Source organism: Papilio xuthus, unplaced genomic scaffold, assembly GCF_000836235.2.
Source record: "Papilio xuthus unplaced genomic scaffold, Pxut_1.1 DF827680.1, whole genome shotgun sequence".
NCBI lineage: Eukaryota > Metazoa > Arthropoda > Insecta > Lepidoptera > Papilionidae > Papilio > Papilio xuthus.
The window spans coordinates 5,064,197-5,077,927 of NW_013530969.1; the positions used below are offsets into that span (position 1 = coordinate 5,064,197).

A 13,731-nucleotide genomic window follows, 5' to 3' on the forward strand; every position below is an offset into this window, starting at 1 on the left:
ATTGTTCGTATTTTATTTAGCTACAATAGTTTTTTTTTTAACATTAATATGGTTTTGTTTATAAGCTTATATTTTGTGATCATTCTAATTAAATCCTATGCTTGTGTTTTATCTATCCGCGTTAATATTCGGATGGCGTTATTTGAATCGTTGACCGCTGGATCAGTAATCCATACTCTTAACCTCCAAAAGAAGTTTTAGAAATTAAGAAACAAAAGAATGCAGCAACAAACCTTTTTCCTTCGAACTATGGAGTAAAATATATCGCAACCTAGAAATGCCATATAAAATAGGTTCTTAAAAAAATAAAAGAGTCATGGTATAATAGGAACAAAGCAAACGTTACGTGAATGTCTTGCGAAATATTTGCATATTTGCCAAGAACGTGCTAATTAAAATGAATGTCTAACGACGTCACTCTTTTATTAAAACCTTATTCTCATTTAGAATAATATAACATGTACATATGTATGTTAATTAATTACCTCAAATAAATTTCAAGTTATTTCAAAGTAAACGGATTTATTGTTTGTACTATATATGCACACGTAAAAGACCGAAACCGTATTTTCATTCCAAAAAAACTAAAAATAACCGTTACCAAAAATTCGTGTTTTACCTATGATAAAAAATCAGCAATAAACCAATACTAGGTTTAAATCGTAAAGTGTAGTTTAGTAAAAAAAACAAACAATTTATAAACGCCTTAAGGAAATAACGTTATCTTGGTAGAATCGGAAATGCCGTGAAATAGAACTTCGAGATATCAGATACGTACATATTACGTGACCCGTTTAATCTTTCATTTTGTAATTGTTACACGGTCATGTGATTAGATCAAGCGAATATAGATTTTATTAGCAAAAATACTTAATTTCAAATCCAATAAATTTGGATGATTTACTCTTATAAATCGTTCACGGTAATAACGCTTCAGCAATTACAATAGACAGCATTCTTCGTATACACGAGAAAAAATATTTTGATTTTTTAGCTAATTATAGATTGAAATAAATAGAAACATTACATTATAAGCGGTTATTAACCTTTTCGTATTATTTCTAGAGAATTTCTATTTAAAGTTAACATGACTGTCGACTAATATTTTCCATTAACCTACTTCCAGTTCATACAACTTAAGAGTTGTAAGGACTCCAACAGCGTAGGTATTTTCTAGCTTCCATTAACCACTTCAATTGTTATTTTCTAGCTTCTAAAGAACAGTTAGTACTTTCGTGTTGGAAGCTTTAAAATATTTGGTCTTCGCCTAAATTTCTAACTATGTTATATAAAGGCCTGTTTCAAAATGTCTTAATAAGTCCTGAATAAGTTTCATAATCTCCAAATAAACACCTTATTTGCTACTATTTTGACTTGTCATTGTGTCAGTTAAATTATTTGTTACTTAATTATCCAGCAGATTATGTAGACGTTGTGAAACAAGTCCTTATTTAAGTTTATTTTGTTTACATTAAAAAATATTATTCTAGCTTACTAAAGCCTGAGAATCATCAAGTATTGCTAGGCTTTTAATTTCTCTTTGAGCTATTGAAACAATCGAAATTGCTTTATTGAAATACGATTTTGTTTTCCAAAAATAAGAAATAATCTTACATATATATTGCGATACATATAAGTTTTTCACATTTTATATCTATAAATCAAGTTGTGTAGAAACCTAGGAAGCATTAGTACCAATATAGTATAGTAGTGTATTAGTTATAAAGCAACTTAATATCTTATAAGTTTACATTTCAAAGGAATTGAGTTTAAACGCTCGGTGAGAATTTCGCACTCTAGATAGTTTATAGACAAATTGGAATACGTGGCAGAGTTAATGAGAAATCGTCAGAGGTCACTGATCAAAAGACTAGGTGAGCTGCACAGTCCGTGGCAGACAGTTGTTAGCGCCGATTCCATTGCACGCAAAGCTATTTCAAATTAAACTCACTGGAACGGAAATGTATTGCACCTATTTCGATATATTTTTTAAACTACATAGTTTCCGCTTTCCAATTTTAAATCTAAAATGCAAACGGATTTTTTCATAACACAAGGTACAAAACACTGAAATACATATTGTCACTGACTGATTTCTTTCAAAGTAAAATGACATATATTTTTTATTATTGTTACGGCCACAGTTCACGTACTTAATGTATACACTTAACGTATACGTATTGCGTGACTAAGGTTCATTGATATCTAACTACATAATAAATTAACTAATTTTATGGTGTATTTATTGTTTTTATTTGTTTTAAAGATACATTTTTCATTATTTAATTAGAATTTGTAAATTAAGCAAAAAGTGTATTCTTTTCTATTTAAAGAGCGTCTTTCGTTCAAGGTCATTACGTGACTTGAGCACTTTAGCCGTGGTTTGCTCTCACTCCATTCACGTTCTCAAGGCAGCAAGATGGGCTTTGACAAAAGGGGTCATCGATATTGAATGAGCGAGGGAATCAAGTGTCATTCTTCGTGAAGTTACTTAAAAAAAACTTAGGCACCTAACAAAACCATATCTTTGTAACTATTTTCATTAAAAATATAACAATTACTCAATATCTTTTTAATTAAACAGTACCTCAGTTTATCTTTTAAAATAAAAAAAATATGCAAATCGACCAACCAGGAGCAGAGTTATGAAGTAATAAAAATAAAAACATACAAACGAATTGAAACCTCCTCCTTGAAGTCAGTTAAAATAGGGTAAGATTTACTTCTCAGTTTACTTCCATCCACAACAAAACAACTTAAATTTTGTAGTTTTTTTTTAAATTGAGTTATAGACAATTAAGCCTGAGTAATCATTCAGATGTAGCGCGCGTCGTATAAAAGCAACATTGTAATTCTTAATGCAATTGGAATATAGCGCGATGTTTGTAGAGAATTGCTTTCGTTATAAAAAATTACTTGAATTGTGGTGTTTTAGTAATTATAAATAAAATTTGGCTTAAATTAGATAAAACAATTAAAAGGAAATATTAAGATAATTTACGTAACATATGATAGTACGAAGCATGCTTGAAAACGTTAAAATTATGCCATCAATTAATAATTATACAATTTTGATTACAAATTTTTTTGATATTCTCTTCTCTTCTTCAAAGTTTTTTGCAATACGCTGAACTATAATAGATCGGTTTGCCGTTAGCTTACTACAAGTTGCTTACTAAGTCAACACTTTATATGGATAACTTTCTTAAAGTTCTTTGTAAGAAAAGTGAATCTCTGAAAGTTAGAAAATATTTTATGAGTTTTATTTACTATTGTTTATTATATGTTGACACATCTTATATCACTGTTGAGCTTCGTTGGTAACTCGGCAGTGATGCTCATGTTTTTGTTACGATGTAAGATACCAGCTTTATTTTTAATTTGTTACCAAATGGAAAGTGACTGTAAACTCCAATCTTGCTCAGTTAAGCCCAGCCCCAGGTGTCGTGTCGGCGATGTAACAAGTTTCTTGGTGTAATTGAATTTTACTCTGCAAGTGTTTGAGGTGTACATTTCCAAGAAAAGTCAGCGTAGAGCTTTGTGTACAGGGCTAGATTTGATGATGTTGGAACACTGAGAAAATAAACAATTTCTAATAGTTGTACTTATATTTAGAATAAAGTCTAAAAGCGATGTATCTTATTATAAAGAAAAACATCTATATGCAATATTTTTAAATCCTTTCTTTTCCTTTAAACCATGATATTAGGGTATGCGTCAAGACATCAGCTTAGATTCGAATCTCAAGAATTCAAATATGCAAAACAATGAAGTAAAATTCCTTTTGTTTAAATGTAGTAAAAACTTTTCATAGCCATCCTTAAGTGATTTATTACTGCGCCTTTAAAACAACAAAGTTTAAACAGCTTGGAAATAGAAGTAATGGATGCTTCGGATCGGTTGTTATTGGGTACAATGTTCTCAACTTTATTATATCGGTTTTCCGTTAACCTATTTCACCATGTTGTTCTTAAACTCAATAAAGCAGCACTCTAGCGAGATAACCGACCGGTTTAGTTATACGAAAGTTGTACGTGGATGTTTCCTTCGAAATGCAAATAGGTAAGCTACCTAAAGGTTACCTAGCTTATTACTAAATATAAGCTCTTTTCTTCAGTTAACAAATTTAACTACTTTTAATTAAATTGTTTTCGATAATAGCATTTAAGATGACATTAAACGTAATTTCACCATATTTAAAAATAGTATCTGTATTACCAGAAACTAATTGAGTGTGGTAATATTCTATGAGTACGGTAATATTCTATTACCACACTCGATTTATTTCTGGTAATTAAAAAATATCTGAGTATTAATATGCATAGATTAAAATTATATACAGATCCGCTTACTACATAAAAAAATAATGTCCGGTATATAATATTTTATTTTACTTTTATTTAGTTAAAGCTTAATACCAAAGAAATCATTTCATATAGTCTCTTGTTTTTTAGGTCAAACGGCTAAAGAACATTGAAAAATTTCATTTCACTAGTGCTTTTCATCCAAGGTCATAACGTGACCAAAGAGTTTTTGGGTCGGGCTTTGCGCTTCTTAAGAATCTGCAGATCTAAGAAACACTTCATCGATAAAGTACCATAAGAAAATAACTATTCTCAAGCAACTAAACTCAAACCCATATTTCAAACAATTGCCAATCATATCTAAAGTAATTTAGTTATAATATGATTTTTTAATTGTTAAATAATAGTTGTTAAATCAACAGCGGTAGCGCCCGCTTTAACATCTTCGCACGAATTGGCCCGGCGCGCCCGGTGTAATACCACGACCACACAGAAGACAGACGTGGAGTGGAAGCAATTCCGCGTTTCGTCTGATGAGTGTGCGTCCCGGAGGCCTAATTTAGTCCTTAGTCGTTAGTGGAAGTGAACTTTCCGGATGCATGGAAATGTTTTCTTTCCGTGCATCCTCTCCTCCGTCGATTAAAAGTAGGCAACGCACATGCAATTGCGTATGTCTATGGGCAACGGTCACCTCGCTGTTTCAGCGATTTCAGGTGGCCGCTCGCTTGTTTGCCACCATATGATATAAAAAAAATCAATGTTAAATATTGAATAAAATACCTAATATTATGTATTTTCACATGTATATAATTTTTTATGCTAGTTTTTAAAATCAATTAAGCTCTAGGTCACAATAAAAATGACATACGTAACTCCTCAAAGGCATCACCTATCAGACTGGTAATAAAATAATCTAGTTCGCATTTCATACTCAATTTAATGCTTTTAAGTTAAAACATATGTTTGTATTCTATAGTTTATATTCTCTTTACGTGATAGCATCTCGAGAAAGAGACGATAAACCTGAGACGTCTGGAGGAAGGATATAATTTATGTGTGGGCCCGAATTCAATTAACGTGGATATTGTGTTCGAAGCTCGGGTAAGGAAATAATTATTTGTAGTTTGATAACTTCAAATCATGCTTTGAGTTTAAATGTCGAGGTACTGAGAAATTACTTTAGGCTATCAATTATAATGCGTTCGTAACATGTTTACTCTGAAAATTCTGCTACCTTCTCTTTCATTCAAACTTATAAACTTCATTCTTTTTAACTGGAATTGGACTTTTTCAGACAAGGAATAGTCTCTGAGGGACTAGCACAAAACAAAAGGTATACATCTTTATTTTTTTTTTTTTAATTGCTCTGTTATAAAATATGAGCAAATTTATTTTTCATAAAGCCTCACTTGTTATTTACAACCCTGTGCTCGTCTATAGAATTCCCCTGACTTTTCAACGCACGTGATTTGGTTTGCGTCGAGCTACGTTGTCTGCATTTGAAATATTCTGTTGTTATTTTTTTTTTCTCTACGCTAGGCTAAATAGAATGACAACTTTTGCATTTTTTTTAGTGTCAATCAAAAGACTGATAAAAAAATTATACAATGTTTTTCGTCAAGAAACTTGAAAAACAGCCTAAATAATTTCAGGCTTATGTACAGCCTACGAACAGGTTTTTTAAGCAATAGTTGTAATACATATCAACGTCGAAATTCCTAGTAAAAATGTCATTATGAATATTGCACTTTTTATTACCGGTTTACGGCAACAATTCTTGACAGTGTCCTTAAATGTGTATAAGCTTTAAAACGTCTATGCAAAAATGTCAGCGAGGCACATCCAACAGCTAAGCAGCAGGGAAAGACCACTGATATTGTATTTAAGGGGCAACAGTCGAGTGCCCTCGCCTTAAGAACCGCACAATGATATTACAAACCGCTTTCTTTGCAAAGTTATACCACAATTGTAAACTTTGATTATACAAAAGACATTATGTAACCCAGATATTACGGACGTATGCTCAAATATTGCTTTGTTCAGTAATAAATATATTTATCTCTCTCTGGCATTGTAGATATTACATACCAATAATAACGCAATTAAGGGATAGTGCTAGCCCGCAAGGCAACTGCATTGCGGATTATTGCATTGAAATATAATAATTTTGTTGTATAGGGATAGATTATTTTTAAACTAAACTAGACAGATATATACGTATAAATTAAAAAAAAAAACTAACCACCTGTCTCTACATTTAATGATGGTCTTCTAAAGAACTAATCGTTGATTGTTTACGTCATTTTCTTTGACAAAACAGATATAACAATATGTTTTTACTAGGATATTGGTCTCAGAACCAACAATCATAATAGAAGCTGCCAAAGTATACTTTGGCATAGACTCTACATTTTAATCATTTATTTCTCCCTAAAAACTAAAAGGCTACGTGCTACGTTAAAGGCTGATGGATACGTTTAAACGGGTTGAACTTTTAAGTCAACAATTTTCAGTATTTTATAAATTGAAAATGATTCACTTTTTCGTTAGTTTAAAGTGTCATCGCAATGAATGGGATGGTATTATGAAATTTTATTAAATATTTTTAATCTATCTTTCTGCGGTAGCATCACGGTACTCGTGACCTTTCGAAAAGTAATATTATGAAGTAAATATCCAGGTTTAGAAATGATAAGTTAAATGTATGTATCACAATAGTTGTAACAGAAAATTCTAACATAGAATTTCGAAATTGACATGGCTTATTTACCTATTCGAGATCTTACCAACATTTACTGGACGAAAAGCATTTTCATGATAAAATAACTATAATCTGTTGCACTTTTTAAACTTAAGTTTTAAAAACAGCTAGAAATCGCACTACAATAAATTTCCTACATACAAATAAATTATATTTTCATCAATCAATAAAATGAAGTCTAAAAGGATTTCAATTTTTAATTTTTCATTGACGGTTAATGAAATTAGGTTTGTAATAAAAATAGTTAACAAACAATAAAAGTACTTTATTCCTAAGCAAAGTATACGGAGCTTTTGTTTTATTTCAATATTCGTATAACGTGCAATAAAAGTGGAATTCCACTGCCTTTCTTTTAGTACAAGATTATTACATTAGCGTCGATTATGACGTAATAATAGCGACGTAAACATTTCGAAGCCTCACCCTCAAATCGATCATCATTTAAATAATTTTACTACGGAATAACTCCGTTTCATTTATATCTATTTCTGCAACTTTTCTGACGAAAACAAGGAAATATTCTCTCACTATATTAAGGTTGTTTTCTTCTTAAAGAATTTGTTTATGTCACACACAAATACGGGAAATGAAATGTTGCAAAGAGGTTGTAATAAACCCGAATGTATTTTTTTCAAGGTAAATAATGAGCTACTTTTTGTGCATATGCGCGTTTTTATATTTACTACTACGATTTACACTACTTTTGTGATAAATATTGTGTTAATTTGCAAAATCAACAGCAACGTATTTCCTTTTATCATGAGTAGCATTACCCTAATTGCCTATCCTCTCGTATTTATCGGAAATCGTATTCGAAATCTTGACTTTGCTGTCGCATCCCTAATACCTTTCTTATCACATAAATCTATAGGTATCCTAGTACTATGGTATCTTGAGTTATTGCCATTAAATGTTTTTTTATAACAATTCAAATAGCATTTTACCACGCTTATCCTTTGAAGGTAGATATTTGGTAATGTTAACAAAATTTATTATACCAAGGATTCCAACTACTCGTTCAAAGAAAAAAAATCACGGATAAATTGATATCCTGCTTCTTTTTGAAGTTGAAGAACGGCGAAAATAATAAAAAAAACGGTATATCAAGCTATTTTAACAACTATGAACTTTATTTAATTTAATATTTGGATTTTTATGCACGTAAAAATACCATTTAAAATGAAATCCTTAATGACGGTACCGTTTTTCGGGACAAAAGATTTTGGTCCTGAGCGATTATCCCCTTTTAATGAACCTGACTCCCGCTATGCAGTACTAATGCTCTTATTTTTGTTTTAACGAACTGAACGAGTTCTTTAATATTGTACTTCACGAAGCTATTAACGTTACAACATTTATCTGAACAGAAAACACCAATTCTATTTAGTAAAGCAAAGATCTCAGTTTATAAAAAAACAAGATAAGATAAATAAAGCCCAACAGAGTCTAGTTTTTTTATTATTACTAATAGAATTCCGTAATTGAAAACAATGAAAGTGTAAACACATGCATACTTCACAACCTTCAAACTTTAACTGAACCCGAGTCCATGACGAAATTGAAGCAAACTTTATTTAAAACGTTTAATTAAAATTTGAGCGACATACGAATTATTATAGCTTAAACTATCGACTTTTCATATTATTATTATATTCAAATAATTGCAGATTGTAAAAGAAGATATATTATCTTTGTTATTTTATTAATTTGCTGCATAAAGCATCTACATCAAACGGCTTTTTTTCAATTATTAAATATTAAACGATAAAAAGCTTCAATGTCAATTAATTGCTTTTGAAATCGTCAAAAACCGATACTAAATAATTGATATTTCAATGAGAACACAATACTGTAAAACGATTAATCTTTGATCGTCTACTCTATCTTCAAAGATTTAAAACTATTCCAATTATACTTGTCCAACAGAACATTCATCTTGTTCCACAAAACTTTTATTCGACATCAATTGACTTCTAATACGAGCTGGTACAATTGATCGTGACACGTCAAAATTAAAACTGAACGACAAGAAAATTCCATTCTATATCACATCGGGTTACACTGTCGGAAAACGTTACTAACGTTAAAAATCCATAATGTGCCCAAACGGCTGTATATGCACCCCTAGAATTAAATATTTTGTGAAAACTACTCGTAAAAAATTCCACATATTATACTCCAACCGATAATTGTGAAATAAATAAAATACAATTTTATGTGTAATTATCTATCTACACTAAAAAAAAACTAAATTATCAAAGTCTACAAAATCAAGTAAACTTTAATCTCAAGCACTTAAACATGGTACTTAAATTTCAATTAAGTTGTTAGTAACTTTTAGTAGACAACATCCGTCCAACTTCGCAAACTAGCACAGTTTGACTTTGCTCTCAATATATTAGACCAAGGCTTTTTTAGCTCTTATAATTTGACGTAAGTTTAAATATTTAGTAACTGTTTAAATCTCAAAAATATGAAGGATAAAAGAAAAATTATATTAAAAAAGTAAGTTGTATGGGATAGTCCTAATGTATGTATATAAAATTCTCGTGTCACTATACTATAATCCTCCGAAATGACTTGAACGATTATTATAAAATGTTATATGCATATTCAGTAAGAAAAAAATCTCTATTTTTTAATCTCGCGTAGACGGATTCGCAGGCGATAGCTAGTTGTATATATTATAATCTCTGCTCACTATTCTGAATTATAGGCGTGAATTATGTGGCATTAAAATGCGGATATGATGCGATTCTATACGCGAAGCTATGCGCACCTTCAAGTTTATTAATGGTATAATTTATTTTGTTTGTAATATACGTGGACGTATTCAGGTTAGAGTTGGGCTTTGTATGAAACCAGGTCGCGTAAACCTAAAGGGCTCTTGTCTCTGACGTAACTGTCTAAGAAAGGCTCCAATACAAAAGGGCACAACAATATTTCAAATTAATGTATTTCTTTATAAGTTGATTAATTGTTTCAAATTTGTCGCTTATTTACTTAACGTTTATTTCTTAAGGATTATAATATAAAGAATAAATTATCGTATCAACTTTATAAACTAAAATAGAGCAACATTAATGTTGTTCCATAATGTCAATTTAAACTAGCAAGACATTAAAACTATTTTAAATAACGTTATTTTGGCAATTTATTTTATATGTTTATTTATTAATAACCCTGACGTAAATCCATCGGCAACATACATGAAATGTAAACAATTATTCACACGACGCTGTCTAATCTGTCGCAGTCAGTTCGGACAAATTGCATTAGTAAAGAGGGACACTATGTTGTATCGGAATGATCCCACTGTACACTACAGTTTCTCTTTACAAAGTAAAACTACGTACTACATGTAACTATTAAGCGCATAAATGATTATGTATCATAAATATCGTTGTCATAAAACATAATAAATTAGATATTGTGACTATACATTTAAGTGAATCAGAATTGAAAAAAAATGTTTTTCTTTTGTCCACAGCTCATCGGCAAGTGAATTGATCTCACGTCGAGGCGTGTTCTCTCGCAGGCAGTATGGATCAGTTGAGCAGGTATGTCTTACGTGTTTTAATTGTTAAAGTTTGTCCTGATAACTTGGGTTACAGACCTAAGTAACCATAACGCAAATTTAATTTAGTTAAGTTATAATTAAATTGTAACATATCTTTGTAATATACAATTAACGAAGTAAGAAGTAGTAATCTATGATACCTAACCAAAGTTTTATGAAAAATATTTGTTAAATGTTGTCGAGATTCCTTCGATTTTTTCTATATCAAATTAGCTTCTTGGCACAAGTTACGATAAGGTATATTTTAATTTGTTACATCTGTCAATTTTATATTTGTTAACTTTTTACAAAGCGCGAAGGTAATTACTGAAGTGGGTTACGTGACATGGCTCCAACAAAATTTAACGTCGTATTATGGATAACTAAAAGTTCTCGACTGAATGAGGGTAAGCGCGACTGCCTTATGTTGTCTGTGTAATGAATGTGAAAGTTGTTTTTTTAAATTAATGAGTGACATTTATATGCCAGTAACATAATACTAAAATTTTACGTTGAATTATTTTTCACAAAGCCTTCAAAAGCAAGGTTATTGGTGCATAAATATATTTATTATGAATGGGATATTTTCTTACAAATGAAAGAATAACTTTTCTAGATAAGTCAATAAAATGCATCGCAAATACAACATTTCAACAACGATGATAATAAAGAAAATCTAAACAAGCTTTTGTGTGGGAAAAGGGAAAAGAAACTCTTAGTCCATTCATCAATCACATAACTTTTTGCAAAGTAACGCTGGTGTAGTTAGACTATGTAATAAGTTATAAGATGTTATCGTTATATATTTATTTATAAATAAAAATTTATTTACTCGTAAATTTATAAACTTAAATATACGAGTAAATAAATTTTTATTGAAATAAAATAATTGTCAAGAAGATATAAACTAATGTGTCATGTCATGTTAATGATATCCTAGTAAAGCAAGAGTAAATAAATTTATACGATTAGTGCACAATATACTTAGCAGAGGTAGCGTAGCAAAGTGCTACAAAATGCCTACGATCTACTTAATGAAAAAATTAACTTAATGCAAAGCATGTCACTTAATCATGATTCTAGATTTATTTCAACCGATAAATGGGTAGAGCTTGACATAATAACCAGACTAAGTTTTAAAAAAATAGGATTGAGTTAAATCCACCTTTATTGTTATGAGTTTCGAGGCAGAAATCAATTATTGGAAGATGAGTAATTAAAACTTTTACAACAACCTCATTTCCAAAGCAATATTCTTTTAAAGCCAGTTAAAATATCGTAAGGTCCTTAAAAACGAATTATAACTAAAATACAAAATATATATTAAGTTTTGGAATACTGTTCTTAAAATTGCACAGTATTGACTCTTATACACATGTAAACATTGATGTACATATTTAATACTAGCGATCGTTCGCGACTTCGTCGGCGTAGAGTAAAAATAAAAAAATATCCTATGATATTTCCCCATATATTAACTATTGCCTTTAAGTTCTTGTCCTTGGTACTATGCAATAGTAAAAAAAGCCTTCAATAAATCTTAGCTCAAGGCTTTGCTAAAATGTCACCTTGAAATGAGTGCAGTTTTGTGACTTTTATTATCTTATACTATGTGTATCTATCATTTAAAATTCGCATTTGCAAAACGTTCCACTGTACTTCTTGTGACGAATTATATTCAAACACGATATACTACATACTTGTTTTTTATCTTCATATTCATTTCAATTTTAAAATTCACAACATAATGATGGTAACAAAAATGTTTTATGAATCCGTCATGCAATGTATGTTGAATTTAAAATCTCAAATATCATTTCGTGTTTACTACGTTATGCAGACATTTCTCGAACTTAATATTTTCTTTACTCTGTATACATGTATTTGCTAGGTTAAATTTCATACGATTGACCTACTATGGTTAACATGCGGTCCAAACGTAACATGGATTATAATAACTATATCTGCAAACATCAATCACTTCAGTTAATCCAGGCGTAGTAATTGATGACGGATAGTCTAATTACATATGTACGCTATGTCATTGTGCGACAAGGTCTTATTAAGAATCATAATTATATTTTTAGTTCGTGTAATATATTGATGATAGATTTTATTTTTGTTTAATTAAGACTATAATAAATCTATCTATCTATCTACTGTTAGGAGGAAAATCCAACACAGTGCCGGTGTATCGGCGCAACACTAGCCTTATTAAAATATCAACGTTTATGCCCCCTCACTAATCAATCTGACATTAAGGAGCTTGACTAATAATGTCTAAAACTATAAATCAAACTAAATGAAAGCTAGTAAATATAGGGAGATTTTGAGCTAAAATGCTGTAAAGGTCAATTTTGATACTGATAGTAAATTAATGAATCAAAAATTTGAATTGTAGCAGATAACTAGATTAAGTGTGCTCACGCTAACGCTGTGTTAATGCGATGCGACACCGCGCTCACAGCGAAGGTGTGTCCAGTCCATCTAATTATTTATTCAGTCTAGACTAATTACTTTGCTCAAGTTACATGCGCAATACATTAAAAAAACTTCTTTTTTGTGCATATTTTATACTGCATGCAATTTCATACAAAATACATACTCATCCATACTTATAAAGAATTGATTTCTAGAAAAGAAATCGTGCTTAGTTGTTGCAATGGACTCAATAAACTAAAGCTTGTAAATATGTATATATGTAAAATAACAGTTCAAAAATATAAAACATATTAGTAATTTTTTTTGTCCAAATCAAGTGACCGGCCTATTTGAAGTCACTGACCCTCTCATTCAGGAACTAATAACTATTACACCGAGTGCCATTCGGAGACGGGACATTATTACAATACTTCCGACTCGAAACGAGGGGACAGCTTTAATAGCATTAGTTAGTGCTGATATTCTGTTCGACAGTAGCGTTGCAAAAGTAGCCGAAAATATATTTTTCCCTTTCTTTTCAATGTTCAACATAAAAATGATCATCATCATCATCATCATCGAGGTTACACAAAATTAGATTTATCAGACATCTCCTTTCTCAAGAATCACGATAAAGAATTTCTTTTTTTTATCCTTTTCGCCTTCATCAAACTAAAGCTTGAATT

At 30.5% G+C, this 13,731-nt stretch overlaps 1 protein-coding gene across 1 annotated transcript in view; it reads left to right on the forward strand.

Annotated features, from left to right (window-relative positions):
- Nucleotides 1–13,731, forward strand: part of LOC106117076 (GTPase-activating Rap/Ran-GAP domain-like protein 3) — a 37,616-nt gene that overhangs the window by 9,107 nt on the left and 14,778 nt on the right. The window contains exon 2 of the mRNA XM_013311148.1: nt 10,556–10,625. Within this exon, the coding sequence (XP_013166602.1) occupies nt 10,556–10,625 (70 nt within the window). The remainder of the gene's footprint in view (nt 1–10,555; nt 10,626–13,731) is intronic.